This window comes from Rhinolophus sinicus, chromosome 15 (genome assembly GCF_057876585.1).
Source record: "Rhinolophus sinicus isolate RSI-liver-muscle chromosome 15, RSI-T2T, whole genome shotgun sequence".
NCBI lineage: Eukaryota > Metazoa > Chordata > Mammalia > Chiroptera > Rhinolophidae > Rhinolophus > Rhinolophus sinicus.
The window spans coordinates 53,508,740-53,528,147 of record NC_142515.1 but is presented as its reverse complement, the minus strand read 5'-3'; the positions used below and the strand labels follow the sequence as shown (position 1 = coordinate 53,528,147).

At 37.3% G+C, this 19,408-nt stretch overlaps 1 protein-coding gene across 39 annotated transcripts in view; it reads left to right on the top strand.

The window, feature by feature from the left end:
• The window catches only part of KCNMA1 (potassium calcium-activated channel subfamily M alpha 1), a 713,000-nt gene that overhangs the window by 673,141 nt on the left and 20,451 nt on the right, over window positions 1–19,408 (top strand). For all 39 annotated transcript variants that reach the window (XM_074339646.2, XM_074339645.2, XM_074339641.2 and 36 more), the window contains one exon: window positions 18,633–18,827. In XM_074339646.2, the coding sequence (XP_074195747.1) occupies window positions 18,633–18,827 (195 nt within the window). The remainder of the gene's footprint in view (window positions 1–18,632; window positions 18,828–19,408) is intronic.

The window sequence follows — 19,408 nt, the reverse complement described above, 5'->3', positions numbered from 1 at the left end:
TGATATGCTAATTATGCATTATTCTCATCTATTCATTAAAGCTAATCCCAGAAGGACCTCCATTTGAAGAAAGAAAAAACATAAAGCTTTTTAAGACTAATTTAGGTTATTCTGTATTGCTGAATGTGGTCCAACTGCAAGCCTATCTTAGTTAGAAATCAGAACTACGGATTTAAAAACAATTATGAAACAACATTCATCTGGATTAAGGTTGACTGGGCTCCATGCCATACCATTGCTTTCCAAGCCAAGAAGGAGACTAAGACAGTCTCTAGAGAAGGGCACTCTTGGTTTCCCAGGCTTCTGATCTTCCTGATGGCCTGAGGGTACGGAGCCAAACCTTTCTATCTGCTAGTGATGTCGGGCTCAGTTTGGGCAAACTCCTTAAGCAGGCCGGAAGGAATAGTAGAAGCTACCGGAGATGCTCAATACACCACCATGCTCTTTATAACGGTCCTCAGCATCTCGAAGTTCAGCTTCAAACAGAATTCTGTAATTCATCTCTTTCAAAATTTCACTTTAATTGTGATCCTCCTTAGCAAGATTACAGAAGGCTATTCGCTCTAAGAAATGACTCAACTCTTTATAATACATTATTTTTCTGAATCACAAAAGACTTTATTAAAACGGTTTAAAATTCAAATGTATACAATTACTAAGTTTTTATGTATCAGCCATTCAGTGTATTTTAGGCAGGACCAGCTCCACAATTTGCAAGACCATTTTTTCATAAATGATTAAGAATTTCAAAATGGTGACAGCAGAGCATTAAGCCAAGTAAAGGCCCTTCTGAGCATGGGCCGTGGGCGACTGACTGCACAGGCCACATACCCATGAAGCCAGTCCTGGTTCCAGGGAACAAATCTGGTTTTAAGCACCAGAGAACGTTAGCTCTACACAGCCCATAAGACAGACACATGGTTGCCATAGGATGGGGGTGGGGGCACATCTGGATTTGAACTGCACAGCTATCTGTCTACAGTATCACTAGGGATCCAGTTTCTAGAAACTCAGAGAAATCAAAGTGAGTAGTTTGAGAATTTTTTTAATTAGTTTCAGGTGTACAAAACAATGTAACAGTTAGACATTTATACCCCTCGCAAAGTGATAACCCCCCTCCCCCAATCTACTACCCCGCTGACATTATATAAGCTGTTACAGTTCCACTGACACTATTCCTTGTGCTGTACTCTATATCCTGTGACTATATATATGTGTGTGTGTGTGTATATATATATATATATATATATATATATATATATATATATATATTAAATTATAGTTGACATCCATTATTATTATTCAGCTTCAGCTGTACAGCGCAGAGGTCAGGCATCCACACCATCCATGAATTGGTCTCCCTAATAAGACAAGTGTCCATCTGACACCCTACAAAATCTTTACAACATTATTGATTATATTCCCCAAACTGTCTTTCATTTCCCTGTGGCAATTTTGTGGTTACTAATTGTGCTTTCTAATCCCCTCACCTTCTCCCTCATCCCCATCCCCCTCCCATCTAGCAACCCTCAGTTTTTTCTCTGTATCTCTGAGACTGTTTCTGATTAGTTTGTTCATTTATTCTATTCTTTAGATTCCACATATAAGTGAGATCATATGGTATTTGTCTTTTTCCGTCTGATTTATTTCACTTGCATAATGTTCTCTGGGCCTATCCACATAATTGCAAATGGTAAAATTTCATTCTCCTTTATGGCCGAGTAATACTCCATTGTATAAGTGTACCACAGTTTCTTAATCCAGTCATCTGCTGGGGAGATTGCAGATTGGTGCAGCCACTATGGAAAACAGTATGGAGGTAGCTCAAAAAACTGGAAATAGAACTACCTTACAACCCAGCAATTACATTCTTAGGTATCTATCCAGAGAAATCCAAAACACTAATTCAAAGAAATTTATGCACCCCTCTGTTTATTGCAGCACTATTCACAATAGCCAAGACATGGTAACAACTGAAATTCCCATCAGTAGAAAAAAAAATTTTTAAGCCAACTCTAATCTCCTTTGAAATGCAAACTAAAGTATTTGGGAGAGGGTGGAGAAGTCATGTGTGGATACAATAGTCTGAGAGTAGCACTGCTTCTGAATTCCAGCCTGGGAACAAAGGGTGTCAGAAGTCTGGTAACTGTCATTGTAATTATCATCAGCAGCATCATTTACTGAGGGCCCAGAACTGTGGGAGACACTTCGGCTACAGTATCTGATTTGGGGGCAATGATATAAAGAAATCTGGTTTAAGTGCTGCAGCAAGACATATTTAACTGATCCACTGTTGCCTATGATGAGTGAGTTTCACAATGAGGTCTTGAAATGGGTCTGGTTCAACAGATCTAATTGGATCTAGACCTGATAAAATGTTACCTGTTATTTCTTTGCATTCTACCCCAAACCTAATTTATATCTGTATCTATCTATCTATCTATCTATCTATCTATCTATCTATCTATCTATCATCTATCTGTATATATATAATAACACATGAGTCAGAGATGGAGGCAGTAACTAGAAGGAACTAAAAGAGTGGGCAGGAATATAAATTGAGGAAGTGAGACTCCCCCAAGCAGCGGGAGCCAGAGGTAAGCTTCCATCTCCAACATTCTCTTACAGGCAACATCATGACATTTACACACCTCTTGAGATGTCGATGCTCTCATTTTTCTAGCACTTCTCCCCAAATTGTCATTTAATCATGTGTCTAAACATTCCCTGAATATTGTCCTTTAAAACTTAACTCCTGCTGCTTATTGCTTCATTTATTACAAAAATAATGTTTGGATTCATCACAGGCATTTCTGGAACAGACAGGGATGTTACAGACGAGGCCTCGTGGCTTTCTCCTGCAAATCAGCAGCAGAAACACATGATGAGAGGGGATAATTAGGCTTATGAGCGTACGCCTCTAAGACTATCACAACTAAGAAACGTATTTTTCAGAATGATACCAACTTACTGCACACACACACAAACACACACACACACACACACACACACAAAGATGAAAGGAAGCCTCTCTGTAGTTAGAGCTGAAATGGGTACATGAATATTCAGATTTATTTTCTACACAGCCGCTACTCCCCCCTACCATCACCCCCATTTGAGTTCTACCTGGACCCTCCCTGGAAAAGGAAGATGAGTCATGGACTCAAGAGCTAGACTGCTTGGATGCGGATCTCAACACTGCCATTTACTGTCTGTGTAATTGTAAACTCTCCGTGCACCTCCATTTTCTCATCTTTAAAATGGGGATACTAATAGCACCTACCTCACAGGATTGTTGAAATGATTAAATGGGTTAAGTTATACAGTGATTCGTGCAGAACTTAGCACATAATTAGCCTTATATGCACTTATTGTTATTAATCAATACATTAGTCCGGCACTTACTTCATGCCAGGCCCTATTTTCCATGTCTGGGATTGAGTAGAGAAGAAGAAAGAGGAAGACTGTCCTCGTGTTGTTTGAACTTTCATTCCAGTGGGCGGTAACTGTGGAAATGAATGAGTGAGGCTGTCCGATGCGGGTAACTGATCTGAAGCACATGCAGCAGTTGGATTGGGTGTGGACACCTGGTTTAGCCAAAGTGGTCAGAGTCAAGCTGTCTTAGGCGGTTACTTTGAAGCTGACTCTGAAAAATCAGAAGAAGAAAGTACCTGGAAGTCAGAGTGACTAGCTTTCCCAGGCAGAAGAAAGAGCAAGAGCTGAAAAGGAGGGCTGAGCTGGGTTTGGTTGGTCTGAGGGAGTGGGTGACAGCCATTGGGGTCAGAATGCAATAGATATTGCAAGCAGTGATATACAAGCAGCAGCCAGACAGGCAAGGCCATCGGCCACTCCATGAGTATTCTGAGTACAAAAGACCACATCCAGTGAAGTTTAAGTCTGGGTGTAGACATTTCAGTCTTGGTTAGAAGATGCCCCTTCTTGTGGATGCCACCAGCATCCTTATAATGCCACTGGAGAGTGTGCCCATCTGGAAGATGGACCCATATGACTTACTCTCTTAACTGTCCTTGCATTAAGGACTGAACTCTTGAACTGTGTTATGGAGAAGACCAAGTTCTTGGTTAGCCCAGACTGACCCAGTGACATGTGAAATAAGTTACCTAAACAAATGATTCCCCCGTGGCCCTATTCCTTACCCTCCATTCAAGAATATCCATGTCTACTGTTCACAAGGAGAGTGAGCAGCCATGGGCCATCCGAGGCAGCTGAGCTCGCATTGGTGTTGGTATGACAAACAGTAGTTATGTTCTGTTGGACTCAGAATGTGTCACCGCTGTCACATCAGGCCACGGAGGCCTGGGATTGAAAAAAACAAAAAAAGTCAAATAGTTCTCATCCTCATGAAAGAAAAATACTAAAAATAAAAACCTACACCATGAAAACGAGGAACTATAAAAAATGGCAGCTGTGACATGGAAAATGACAATTTTAGCGCAATTATAAACGAAAGGCAAAGTGCCATTAAAGTTAAGGCAATGTTATTAAAAGATGTGTTAATTTTCAGTTAAATTTTCTATAAAGGACCAATTAGTTTAAAAGGCTTGACAGCATTAACTGTGAAACATAAGCTCTGATAATTATACTTTAAAAAAATAAAAAGAGGAAGATGCTCCACCGTGTTGGAGACACACGTGCAGAGGGCGTCCACAGAGCGGGCTAGATGGCGCTGTGGGCTCAGATTTCCCTGTTGCAAGCACTTTGTCGCTTCCTCAGCATTTCCTGGTTCCCTCAATGCCTGTTGCTCTGTGGACTTACAGGATCTGAGATCATCAAAGTTTAAAAGCCAAGGGGGTCACACATGTGATGTGGGCCTGCTCTCTGATACTAGAGATGAGAACACAGGCACAGAGAGAAGGGGATTTTCTAAATTGGTTGCATTGCTAGTCGCATGTTCTTTTTATGAAGTACCATTTATCGAGTATTCATTGTGCATTAGAAGTTACACAATGTATCTCATTTACAGAATCCTATAAACTGGGTTTGGGTTGTTTTGTTTTGCTTTGTTTTCTGTTATGTGGATGAAGAATCTGAGTCACAGAAAAAAGAAAAACACAAGGTTAGGCAACTTTCCCATTGTCATAGCTATTGCCAGGCAAAGCAGAGTTGAAACCACACTAGCTGAATTCTGAAGTCTGTACACACAGCCGGGGTGCATCACTGCCTTACTTAGAAATCAGACATCCCTGATCAGGTGTGGAACCCTGTCCTTGGTAATGGGAAGACACAGGTCTCCTGATTCCAGGTGCTTAGTTCTGGCAAGCTCTCTAACACCTGTGTGACACAAGAACAGCCATAGCCAAGGCCTCTCCCCAAAGCATCCCTGGAGACTAGTTCTGCCAGGGTTGGGGTTCTGCACAAGAGTCCCTCACAAGGCTTCTAGCACAGGTGTAGTGAACATGGGCCATGGTAAGGCCCCCCAAAGACTAGCAGTACAAAAGCTTAGGAGGCAAAGGATCACACATACATGTTACAACCCTCCATTCAGAATTTTGTAATTCTTCAATTCTAGCATTTCTGTTAACCCAGAAAGAATTGTGCCTTCTGGGTCAGGTGAGTTGTAGAGAGGTTGTTCTAGCTGGCACATCCTCCACCGGAATTGTCATTGATAATGGGCATTTGAAGTCCTAGAACCTGGCTTTCCCCAGGATGCTGAAACAGCCACTTCCTATGCAGAAAGCCCCGGATTTAGTGGATAATTGCAAACCACTGTATGCTCTGTGAGTGACCACATTAAAAAACAAAAACAAAAACAAATCTGTGACCTCCAATATGACCGACTGGACATCCTTTTTCAGGGAAAGCATTGTCTTTCTGCCAGGTTACAGAGATCACAACGAAACCTTGATACATGCCCAAAGCACAACCGATGCAATACTCAAAGTACTTAACTGCAGCTAACTACTGAGGCACCCATATGGGACCAAGAGTGCTCTGCTGACAGAAAGGAAGGCATCATTATTCTCTGTCATAGCAGGTAGCGCTGCCACAGCCCTGCTCCCTGATGCCTGTGTGGAGAAAACTCACAGAGAGAGAGCTGGGATAGAGACAATGCCAGCTCAGAGGGCAGAGAATTGTGCTCAGTGTGGCGAGTGGTTCCAGAGGTGTTCAAGCACCTATGAAACCCTGTGGCCCACCCTGAAATCACACATGTTGGTGGCAATTTAGAAAGTGACACACACTTTGAATAGCACACAATTTCAGGCCAAACCAAGACCCAGGGATTAGTAAGTGCTCAATAAATGTCAGCAACTGATTGATCAAAAAGATTATGCTATTTCCGTGTAACTGATTTCATGACAGAAGGGGAAACATGTGAAGGTCAAGTCCTAAAGATTTGACAAAACAATAACCTTTTATGTTGACCGTCTAGACTTATCAGTGCAAAGCAGAACTTACAGTGTTCTTTGTTTAAACATCACTGACCACGTTTTTATTAGAAAAGTTATTCATGCTCAGTGTGGGAAGCACAGAAACACATACAAAAGAAAATTTAAATGAACCATATTCCCAACACCTAAAGATAAGCATGGTTAGTATTTTGCTATATTTCCTTCCAGGTGGGTAGATAAATATGAAATCATGCAGTTTTTTGTCTTGTATATTTTTTTTCCATTTATTTTCACAGTATTTTATCCAGAGCATTTAATTATGGCATATTCTTGGGTATCAGGATTTGCAAAGCCTCCATAGGACTTCATGAGACACCAGCATACAGAAGCTCTAAAATCTATTTAACCAGTATCTATTGTGGGACATTTCACTTGTTAATTTTTTTGTTGTAACAATCATTAACCCTATGATCAACATTATTGGATGTAAATATTTGAACAAGAAGCAACTTATTATCTTGAGGTAAATGTACTGGGTTTTTAACAAATATGAACATTTTCAAGCTCTCAATACATACTGCCAGATCATCTCCCAGAAATAGTTACACACCGTCACTGGTGTGTAAATGCCATCTCATGCACTCCTGTGAGCACAGGTTAACATTTTCCCTAGGAGGCCCTTTAACTGTGTTTATGATGGTTTTGAAGTACATCAAATTTTAATTTGTGTGTTATCATGTAAATGCGTATTTTCTTTTGTGAATTCATCAATAGTTTTTATGCTTAAGAAGTGCTTGCCAAACAAGAGAACTATCAGGTATCCTGAAATCAGTTAAATATCAGCTATATTTTCATCAGATTGTTGGTGGCTACATTTTTTTGTCTTTAACTATTGATAACATTTACTTCCTTCCCCTCCCTGCCCGCCCAGCTTTCTTGAGATATAATTGACTTATAACATTATGTAAGTTTAAGGTGTACAATGTAATCATTTGATGTATGTATATGCTGCAAAATGATTACCACAATAAGATTAATTAACACATCCATTACCTCACATAATTACAACGTAGGGGGGGAGGGCTGAGAAATTAAAAAAATGTACTCTTTTAGCAACTTTAAAATATACACTATAATATTTTTAACTATAGTCACCAATGCTGTATGTTACATCCCTAGAACTTATTCATCTTATAGTTGAAAGTTTGTATCCTTTGACTACCTTCACCCATTTCCCTAACCTCTACCTCCCATCTCCGCAACCACCAATCTGTTCTCTGTTTCTATGAGAGCATTTTTTTTATATTACACGTAAAAGTGAGATTCTACAGTATTTGTATTTCTCTGGCTTATTTCACTTAGCATAATACTTTCGGAATTCATCCATGTTATTGCAAACACAGCGCTTCCTGCTTTTTATGGCTGAATAATATTCCGTTGTGTATATATCACATTTTCTTTATTCGCTCATATGTTGATGGACACAGGTTTTTTTCCACGCCTTGGCTATTGTATAATGTTGCAGTGCACGTTGGAATGCAGAAGATACCTTTGAGATAATGATTTCATTTCTTTAGGATACATACACATAAGTTGAATTGCTGGGTTATATGGTAGTTCTGTTTGTAATTTTTTGTGGCACATCTGACTGTTTTCCGTAGTGACTGTACCAGTTTACATTCCCACCAACAATGTACTCCACATCTTCACCAATACATGTTATATCTTATCTTTTTGACAATAGTCATTCTAACAGGTGTGATGTGATATCTTACTGTGGTTTTGTTTTGCATTTCCCTGATGTTGGCCACCTTTTCATGTTCCTGTTGGCCATTTGAATATCTGCTTTGGAAAAATGTTTGTTCAGTTCCTTTGCCCGTTTGGATTTTTTTCTATGGAGTTGTATGAATTCCATTTACTTCCTTTTTTACAATTTTTTTTTCAAATCATTTTTTTAAATTTGTTTTTTTCTTTTTTTAAATTTATTTTTTAAATTTATTGGGATGACAATTGTTAGTAAAATTACATAGATTTCAGGTGTACAATTCTGTATTACATCACCTATAAATCCCATTGTGTGTTCATCACCCAGAGTCAGTTCTCCTTCCATCACCATATATTTGATCCCCTTTACCCTCATCTCCCACCCCTCACCCCCCTTACCCTCTGGTAACCACTAAACTATTGTCTGTGTCTATGAGTTTCTGTTTCTCATTTGTTTTTTACAAATTTAAATATATTTTCACAGTAGAAAATATATGAAATAAATTAAATTATAGGAAAGATAAAAGTCAATCAGAATTCTATCACCAAGAATTAATCACCACGTAAAATTTTGGGGTACTAAGTACAGTTATTTTTATGTAAATGTAAACATATCAGTTGAAGTCTGCACTTTTAACATGAATTTTAATCGTGGTGTTTTTTGGGATCCTGCTCTTTTGAACGTTTTAATATTATATCATATAATTGTTACCATGCCATTAAATATTCTCTGAAAGCATAATATTAATATCTGTACAATGTAAGTAAGATAAGCATATCATTATTTGTTTATTCATTACTAAGTTGTTGAAAAAATTTTTTTCCAGATAGCCAGTTTCCCTTAAACTATATGTTGAATGAACATACCTTCCACATGGTGTATGATGCTTTCCTTATCATACTAAGGAATGGATCGGAAAACTTTTATTTTTGTAAAGGGCCAGATGGTGAATATTTTAAGCTTTTGAGAGCCGTACAGATTCTGCCAATCCTACTCAACTCAGCCATTATAACACAAAAGACAGTTTGCAAACAAATGGGTATGTCTGGGTCCCAATAAAACTTTATTTTAAAAAAACAAGGGACAAGACAGATTTGGCCAGACTTGCTAACTCCTGTACTAAGGTCTTATAACTCCTAGGCTATGGCTGTCATTAATCCATTCTGGTGGATTGGTCTTCCAATTTTTAATACTGTCTACACTCTTTAGTTATGGAAACTTTAATATTTATTATAGTACCTGGAAGGATAATTTCATAACCTATTTCTAGAGGAAATATAGCATAATTTTATCAAGTTTTTTAAAAGATTAGTTGAAGCTATAATTAGGCATATATCAAACAAAATTTTTACTAGAAAAAATCATGACCTTATAATATCCAGTTTACATGTTAAGGAACATGCAATATCTCTCTTTTTAAAAAAATAATCTCTATTTCTCTGTAAACTATCATTACTTTGCTTTCTGCTGAAAACCAGTAGCTATTCTTCTTACTCATGTCCAGTGACTGGGATTAAAGAAAGCTTTTCAGAGTAGTGTTAATTCTCAAACATATATAGCACTGTATTTTCTTTCTTATTTCTAATTTTATTTCTTTTTTGTTGCAGTTATATTTGTCATAGGTTTGTTTACTTTGTTTTTCAAAGAATTATTTCTTATATTAATTCACTAAATAGCTTCTTGCTATTTCATTCATTGTTGCTATATTATTTCATCCTGCTTTACTTAGATAAAAAGAATAATAAAAGACAATTCAGTTCATGCTTAGCATTATTTATTGTAATTCTTTCATATTTAATAATAAAAGCATTTAAGGCTCTTAATTTGTCTCTGTAGCTTTGGCCTCAATCCATGACATTTTTATATGTCATTTTCAAATAGTTTTCAATTTTTGAATGTATTCTAAGTTTGATTTCCATTGTGACCTATAGTTATTTAGTACACTTTTTAAAAAGACTTGGCAGTGTTGGGATATTTTACTTTTGTTTCTACTATTATATTAACTTTTAAAATGTAGACTGTACAGCTCATACTTTGTCATGTATATTGAGATTTTATACTATGGGCTATTGATCATTTTTTCATAATTATTGTTTAGAAGCTACCTAAAAATATTGCAAAGTTTAGCACAAGTCTACTAAATCATCCTCATTATAGCATTAATTTTTTTATATTTTGGTCTGTTTGATCTGTGAAAGCTAGAAACACAGTGATATTTAATATATCACTTTAACACATCACTCTCAGTCCATATTCATGTTACTGTAATTGCTGATTAGTTTTGCTTTCTATGTTTCAGTTGTATTATTTTCTCCACAAGTAAGTTTTATTTTTAAGCTATTTTATTTTTTTATTTGTACATTTTTTCAATTACAGTTGACATTCAATATAGTTTCAGGTATACAACATAGTGGTTAGACATTTATATAACAGTAAATTTTATCTTTATTGTAAATTTTAACTATCAATATAAAGCTAACTCAATGTTATATTTTTTTCTTTACTATATGCTTCTTATACCTATTTTGTTTTGTTTCTCCTGTTTGTCTCTGAAAATATTAGAATTTGATTTTGATTTCGGCTTTTGAACAAGTCTGAGAATTGTTGCCATTTTATCAAATAATTTAACTCATTTATGTTTAGTTATGTAACATATAATGCAATAATTTGCATTATGCTTTATACATGCTTTTATAATTATGTCTTTTATTATCCGTCTTTGAGTATATGAATATTTTTTATACTTATTTCCTCTAGTGACGTGTAAACTAGCCATTCTATTTTTAACTCTAGTTAGTGGTTACCAGCCATTCTACAAATATAATTGAAACTATATTTTCTAAGTGTTATTATCTAGAAAAATATACTAGTTCTTGATATGAGATCAAGGAATGTACATGTCTTTATGTGCATCTTCCTCTCTCCTATCTCATTTTCTGACTTTTAAAAATAATTTAATGTTACTGTATTAGTAGATAATTTTATATCACATTTTTTTCTTTCAAAAATTTCTTTTGACATTCACATTAAGGTTTGTAATAATATTTACAGCAGTTTTTTTTAATTTCATGTTTTAATATATTTCACCAATTTTTTCCTCTTTTTAAATTAGTTTCAAGTGTACAAAACAACATAATGATTAGACATTTATATACCTCACAAAGTGATAACCCCCCAAGTCTACTACTCCTCTGACATTGTACATAGCTATTACAATACCATTGACTATATTCCCTATACAGTACTTTACATCCCGTGACTATATACATATATATATATATATATATATATATATATATATATACACACATATATATACACGTATATACATATATATAGTGTGATCAAACAATATGATGAATGTTTACATAAAAAATATTAATTACTGTAAAAGACACATTGCCATTAATCCCCCTCAAAATACTCTTCCTTGCTTCAAACACACTTATACATATATTTGATGTTCAATACTATTCTGCATCAGCTTCAGGGGTACAGTGCAGTGGTCAGGCATCTACACAACCTTTGATGTGATCCCCCCAATAAGTCCAGTACCATCTGACACCCTACATGATCTTTACAACATTATTGATTGTATTCCCCAGACTGTATTTTTTTAAACCAAATTTGCTCATTTTTTTAATTTTTAAAAGTTTCAAATGATCTTGAAGGAAGCTGATTTTTGTTTCTGAGTACTTTTTGAAGTGAAGTAAATCAATAAATGCTTAGGTACTCAGAGATTCAAAAATATTTCTATTGCTTTTAAAATAATTAATAATTTAGCTGCATGTAGAACTGTTGGCATAAATGTGTCCTTTCAAAACTTACTTGACATTGCTCTTGTTTTCTAGAGAAATCTCTGGCTAACCTGATCTTGTACTTTTTAAAAAAATATTACAGCACTGAATTAAATCACTTTTTTCATCATTTAATATTTTAAATTCAAATATTCACCTAATACGTACAGGTCTAGATGTTCTCACATTTACCTATGGAACATGTTGACCCTTATCTCAGTTCATTCTGTATTCATTTGTTTCCTTGCTTGCATGTTCATTTTTACCTGCTTGAATTTTGTTTACAACTATAACTTGTGAACACTTGCTATTTATCAATTCAACCTCTGTTGTCTTTTCTCAGTATCTATCATCATTCTTATTTAAAAATTCAGAAAAAGAAAAGTAAACTTATCCACACATTTTTTTATGTAGTTTAGTGAACTTCTTAGTTTTACTTCCACATCACTGTGTGTGTGTGTGTGTGTGTGTGTGTGTGTGTGTGATTTTCAGTTCTACAGCTACTGCTTCTGTTTTTAAATTGTGATAAGAACACTTAACATGAGATCTACCCACTTAATAAATTTTTCGATGTACAATACAGTGTTGTTAATTACATATCTGGCCATTACAAATTTGGTTACCTTTTAAGTATTTTTTAACATTTTTATTGAAATATAATCAACATCATGCAATTCACCCAATTAAAGTGTACAATTCGATGGCTTTTACTAGGTTGGTGCAAAAGTAATTGCGGTTTTTTGCAATTATTTTTAACCTTTTAAACCTCAATTACCTTTGCACCAACCTAATAGTATACTCACAGATACGTACAACAATCACCACAGTTAATTCTAGAACATTTTCATTGCCTCAAAAAGAAATCCATATCCTTAACTATCCCCCCACTACCCCTCTGTCCCCCTCCCCCAACCCCAAGCAGCCATTAATCTACTACCTATCTCTATAGGTTTGCCTCTTCTGGACATTTCATATAAATGGAATTATATAATGTGTAGGCTTCTGTGACTGACTTTGGTCACTTAGCATAATGTTTTCAAGGTTCCTTTATGTTGGAGCATGAATTAGTACTTCATTTCTGGCTTTGGCTGAAAAAAGTTTATCCATGGATGTAACACATTTTGTTTATGCATTCATTAGATGATGGGCATTTGGATTATTTTCACTTTTGGTTATTATGAATAATGCTGCTATAAACATCCCTGTCCAAGTTTCAAATGGACACATGTTTTCATTTCTCTTGGGTATATACAGAGGAGCAAAATTGGTGAGTTATATGGTAACTCGTTTTAACCATATGAGGAGATACCAGACAGTTTTCCAAAATGCCTGCATCATTTTCTATTCCCACCAGCAGGAGTGTGTTAGGGTTCCAATTTCTGAATTTTCTTCATCCACTCTTGTTCTTATCTGTCTTTTTTATTATAGTCATTCTACTCATTGTGAAGTGGTATCTTCTGGTTTTGGTCTGCATTTCATTAATGACTAGTGATATTGAGCATCTTTTCATTTATTTGTTGATCACTTGTATTTTTTATTTTGGGAGAAATGTTTACTCAAGTCTTTTGTCCATTTAAAAAAAAATGGGTAATTTGTCTTTATATTGATGGACTGTTAGCTTTTTTATATATATCCTGGATACTAGACCCTTATCAGATGATTTGCAAATATTTTCTCTCATTCTGTAGATTTTCTTTTCACTTTCTGGATAGTGTCCTTTGATACACAAAATATTTTTAATTTTGAGGAAATTCAGTTTACCTACTTTTTTCTTTTTTTTTGCTTATGCTTTAGGTGTCATATCTAAAAATGCTTTTTCAAATCGAAGGTCATGAAGATTTACTCCTGTGTTTTCTTCTAAGTGTTTTATAGTTTTAGCTCTTATATTTAAGTCTTTGATCCATTCTGAGTTAATTTTGCTATGGTATGAGGTAAAGGTCCAACTTTATTCTGCATGTGGATGCCCAGTTGTTGCAGCTCCATTTGTTTAAGAGACTATATTCTTTCTCTGGAATAGTCTTGACACCCTTGTTCAAAATCAATTGACCATAAATACATGAGTTTATTTCTGGACTCTCAGTTCTGTTCCAATGGTCTATAGCATGTCTATCCTTATGTCAATACCACACTGGTTTGTTTAACTGGCTTTGAAATTAAAAAGTGAGTCCTCCAACTTTTTATTTTTTTATTTTTAAATTTTATTTATTTTTTATTTATTTTTTATTTATTTTTATAATTTATTTTTTAAATTTATTGGGGTGACAATTGTTAGTAAAATTACATAGATTTCTGGTGTACAATTCTGTATTACATCATCTATAAATCTCATTGTGTGTTCACCACCCAGAGTCAGTTCTCCTTCCATCACCATATATTTGATCCCCTTTACCCTCATCTCCCACCTCCCACCCCCCTTACCCTCTATATGAAACTTAAAAGCTTCTGCACAGCAAAAGAAACCATCGACAAAATAAAGAGGCCACCAACTGAATGGGAGGAGATTTTTGCAAATAGTGCCTCCGATAAGGGCCTAATATCCAGAATATACAAGGAACTCCTGCAACTCAACAACAGAAAAACAAACAACCCAATTGAAAAATGGGCAGAGGACTTGAAGAGACGTTTCTCCAAAGAGGACATACAAATGGCAAATAGACATATGAAAATATGCTCAACATCACTAATCATCAGAGAAATGCAAATCAAAACCACAATGAGATATCACCTCACCCCAGTCAGAATGGCTCCCATCAACAAGACAAATAGTAACAAGTGTTGGAGAGGCTGTGGAGAAAAAGGAACCCTCATACACTGTTGGTGGGAATGCAGACTGGTGCAGCCGCTATGGAAGGCAGTGTGGAGGTTCCTCAAAAAATTACGAACAGAATTGCCGTATGACCCAGCAATCCCTCTTCTGGGTATCTACCCAAAAAATCTGAAAATATTTAGAGATAAAGACATGTGTGCTCCAATGTTCATTGCAGCTTTGTTTACGGTGGCCAAGACATGGAAACAACCAAAATGTCCTTCGATAGATGACTGGATAAAGAAGTTGTGGTATATATACACAATGGAATACTGTTCGGTGGTAAGAAAAGATGATATAGGAACATTTGTGACAACATGGATGGATCTTGAGAGTGTAATGCTGAGCAAAATAAGTCAGACAGAAAAAGCAGAGAACCATGTGATTTCACTGATATGTGGTATATAAACCAAAAACAACAAAGGAACAAGACAAACAAATGAGAAACAAAAACTCATAGACACAGACAATAGTTTAGTGGTTACCAACTTTTTATTTTAAAGATTGCTTTGGTTTTGGGGTCACTTGTAGTTTCATGTGAATTTTAGAATCAGCTTGTCCATTTCTGCAAAAATGGTCTTTGAGATTTTGATAGAAATTGCATTGAGTCTGTAGCTTGTTTTGAAGAGTATTGCCATCCTAATAATATTAGTCTTCCAATCCATGAACATGGGGTGCCTTTCCATTTATTTAGATCTTTTTAAATTTCTTTCAGCAATATTTTGTAGTTTTCAGTGTACCAGTCTTATATCTCCTTGGTTAAATGTATGACTAAGTATTTTATTCTTTGTGATGCTCTTATAGGTGGAATTGTTTTCTTAATTTCATTCTTGTATTGTTCATTGCAAGTACACAGATACACAAACGATTTTTCTATATTGATTTTCTATCCTGCAAAGTTGTTGAACTCATTTATTATCTATAATAGTATTTTAGTGGATGCCTTAGGATTTTATATATACAAGATTATGTTCTCAGGGAATAGAGACAGTTATACTTCTTCCCTTATAATATGGATGTCTTTTATTTCTTTCTAGCCCTGGCTAGAACCTCCAGGACTATGTTAAGGAGAAGTGGTGAGAGCCATTTCCTCCTCTTGTTCCTGATCTAAAAAGGAAAGCATCCAGTCTTTGAAAATTAAGTTTGATGTTAGCTGTGGGATTTTTCATGCATACTGTTTATCAGACTGAGGAAGTTAGAACTGGATATGTTACATGAAGTCAGCTTTCTTATCATCTGATCTTTTATTTGTTATAGATACTCTGTGTTTGTTTTTTTTAATTGATTTCAAAACAAGTGTTTCCTAAATTTTTCTTTTACTTCTTCCAGTAACTAAATGATGCCCTGGGCATCTTCTTCCAACACAGAAAGAAGTTTTGCCATTGCTGTGGTGGGGACGGCTTCCTGGCACATCTTAAATACTGTGCTTCTCTTTTTAAAAATACTTATATTGGTTATTCTCTCTCTCTCTCTCTCTCTCTCTCTCTCTCTCTCTCTCTCTCTCTCTCTCTCTCTCCCCCCTCCCACTCTTTCTGTATTTGAGTGAAGAGACGTCTGTTTCTGTGTATGAGGTTATGTGTTCTGTTGTCCATGTGCTGTTAGACACCCCTCACCCCTCGGTCTTGATCTAGAAGGTCAATGACAGAGCAAGAGCTCTTGTCAAAGTTCTGTGTCCAGCAGTTGCTCATTAATGAGCCACAGGGCTGAGGAGGGTCTCCTGCTTCTAATGATGGGCTATCTGACTGTAGGGAAGAGGATGTACCTCTGTAAACTTTGGAAATGTTTGTCTATGCACCCTGAGCCAACCCTTACTAGAGTGGGCATCTGGTGGCCTGTCCCACTGCTGCAGTCACAGCCCAGGATGCAGTCTCCTGGACCCTTGCTGTGCCATTCCTGAGGCGAAATGGGGTCTATGAAGGGAGGCATACTGACAAGCGCAGATTTCAAGGAGGAGATGAAAGACCTGGTTTGCCCCACCCCCAAAAAAGTGTAAAAGATTTTTTAAAAGGGAAGTTTGGGAATAAGTTGACTGACTATTCTTGTCATCATCAAAGGCACCAAGTCTCTGGTATGAGGCCAAAGGATTTATTAGTGCTTCCTTCGCACAAGCACTGTTCTAAGTGCCTCACATGTATTAGTTATCCGGTCCTTATAACCACTCTGTTACTACATTTCGTAGATCATGAAACTGAGGCACAAAAATGACAAATAGCCTTCTACGGTCACGCAGCTACTGAGTAGTGAGGTCAGCGTTAAACCCACAGCCGGACTCTCCTGCTATAACCACTCTATGTCTATCTACTTATGTATCAATCTACCTATCTATCCAGTCAGATCATAGATATAGAAATATACAATTTTGTGTACACACACACACACACACACACACACACACACCAGCAACATTTCCTCCTTCACTGTCCTAGTTATGCTTCTGCCCCCGGGCACAGCTGAGTTGTGGTAGAGGATACATTCTCCTTAGGTCCTGACGCGTTCTGAATAACACTTCTAGTTTCCTTTGCTCTTGGAATTTTGCAGCACTTTGGGTATTTTGCAAATATTTCAATGAGGAAAGTGAATCCAGCCCCATTAGCAGGTCTCACCTGAACTCAGGAAAAAATGTCTAAGAGATACATTGTGAGTAGTACGTTTATTTCCCATGGTGGGTATTACTGGGTTCAAGGAGCTGATTTTCCCGATTTCCCGACCAACTTTTCTTGGGATTTGGGAACGGGAAAGCGAAAAAAAATTCACAAGAACGGGTGGGAATTCCCGCCCGGAAACCCTAATCAGAAGTCCTCATGAGATTCTTTGCTTATAAACTTGATCTTAATAACTGTGCATATTTTACTGATGAGAAAATCAAAGTCCAGAGTGATTAGGCAACCTCCCAAAACATATAACTAGTGATGGCCAACCAGCATGAGAACTCATCCTCACCTGGTTTGTTCCCCCACGATGTTTGGCCAGGTAAACTGTCTTAAGAATCTGCTGAAGTGAAAATGCAGCTGCTTTTCCTAACCTGCTCCCAAAGGCCTTTACGTCCTCAAAAGCCACAGGCAAAATTTGGTTGGCTTTTATTTAACCTGCTCGATTTCTTCTTACACCGGAGAATGGAATACAGACCTTTAACTGAGACTTTTCTCAAATTAGCCTGGGTGACAAATGTCTTTTTTGAGCTCTTTTATTTGACATCCTATTATTATTATTTTTTAAACGTTCATTGTTTTACTCTTCACAGATCTGTTATGTTTCCAATGTGAGACAAATGTATACACATAGAGGAAGCTTCTCTAATAAGACAGATTTGCCTCAGGCTACTGAGGTTATAGGACAAACAACACCCAAATTGTACTCACCAGGATATCCATCTCGTTGTAAACTTATCAGACATATTTGATAGACTGTTATCAAAGCGTGTGATAAATTGTTGAGTATGTGGCCTTCATGGTGCCCTGGGCATCTTCTTCCAACACAGAAAGAAGTTTTGCCTTTGCTGCGGGGGGGACGGCTTCCTGGCACATGGGTGAAGGGGACCTGAAAGGCAGCCCTGCTTGAGTTCGGGCAGGCTGCATTTTATGACACATGTAAGCAGTGTTTACATGCTTGTTAATCAGGTATGGTAAGCAGCAACCATTTGGACTTTAGCCCTTTAATAAAAACTCCCTCAATTGGTTTTTAAAAGTCAGGCTCTCGTGGCAGAACCAAGTAGGAGAGAAAAGAATGGAATAATTGGAGGCTGCTGTCTTTTCACTTCCCACCTAAAATTATTTGAAGAGACAGTCCAGAACTTGAAACAGAAATACCAAGGAAAGTTGTAATTTGGATGTCGGTTATCATGACTTTAGGGTGTTTGCTTAAAGGACTTTCCCCCATCTGTCTCTCTCTCTGTCTCTCTCTCTCTCTCCCCCCAGACATACTTCAATGACAATATCCTTACCCTGATCCGGACCCTGGTGACTGGAGGGGCCACGCCGGAGCTCGAGGCTCTGATTGCTGAGGAGAATGCTCTTCGAGGGGGCTACAGCACCCCCCAGACGCTCGCCAATAGGGACCGCTGTCGCGTGGCGCAGTTAGCACTGCTGGATGGGCCCTTTGCAGACTTGGGGGTGAGTTCACAGTGCAGAGGTCAACTAAGCCTGCTGTTTGGTAATAGCTTGGTTTGAGTGAACGGGGTGCCAGACGGTAGCAAGTGGGGTATCTGACTTTGCCACCTTCCATAGTAAATAACTGAGAGGTTATGGTTTACTGTGTATCAGGCACTGTGTTTTATATGTAATCATTCGTTTTTATCCTCATGGTGACCCTTTGATGTAGGTTCTAGTATCAGATCCTCTGAGGCTCAGAGAGACTGAAGACTGGTCCTCTCAGGAATTTGCACCAGGAAGCCTGGCTGCAGAGTCTGGGGCTTCCTCACTCCCCTCAGGCATCTCCTACCATGAGACAGGAGGCAGCAGGTGCTGCAGTATGCAGCCAAGACTGGGAACCCTTACTTCAGGGTATTAGCAGCCCTCAGGGCCATTTAACCCCAACTGCACCCTTAGTAGCCCGTGAGGAGCTTTTACAAACCATTGATGGCCATGCCTCGCCCGCAGGATTCTGAGCTTTTGTGTCTGGGTAGGACCCAGGCATTGGTGGTTTTCAGAACACCACCCGTAATTATGTGCATCCAGAACCACTGGCCAAACAA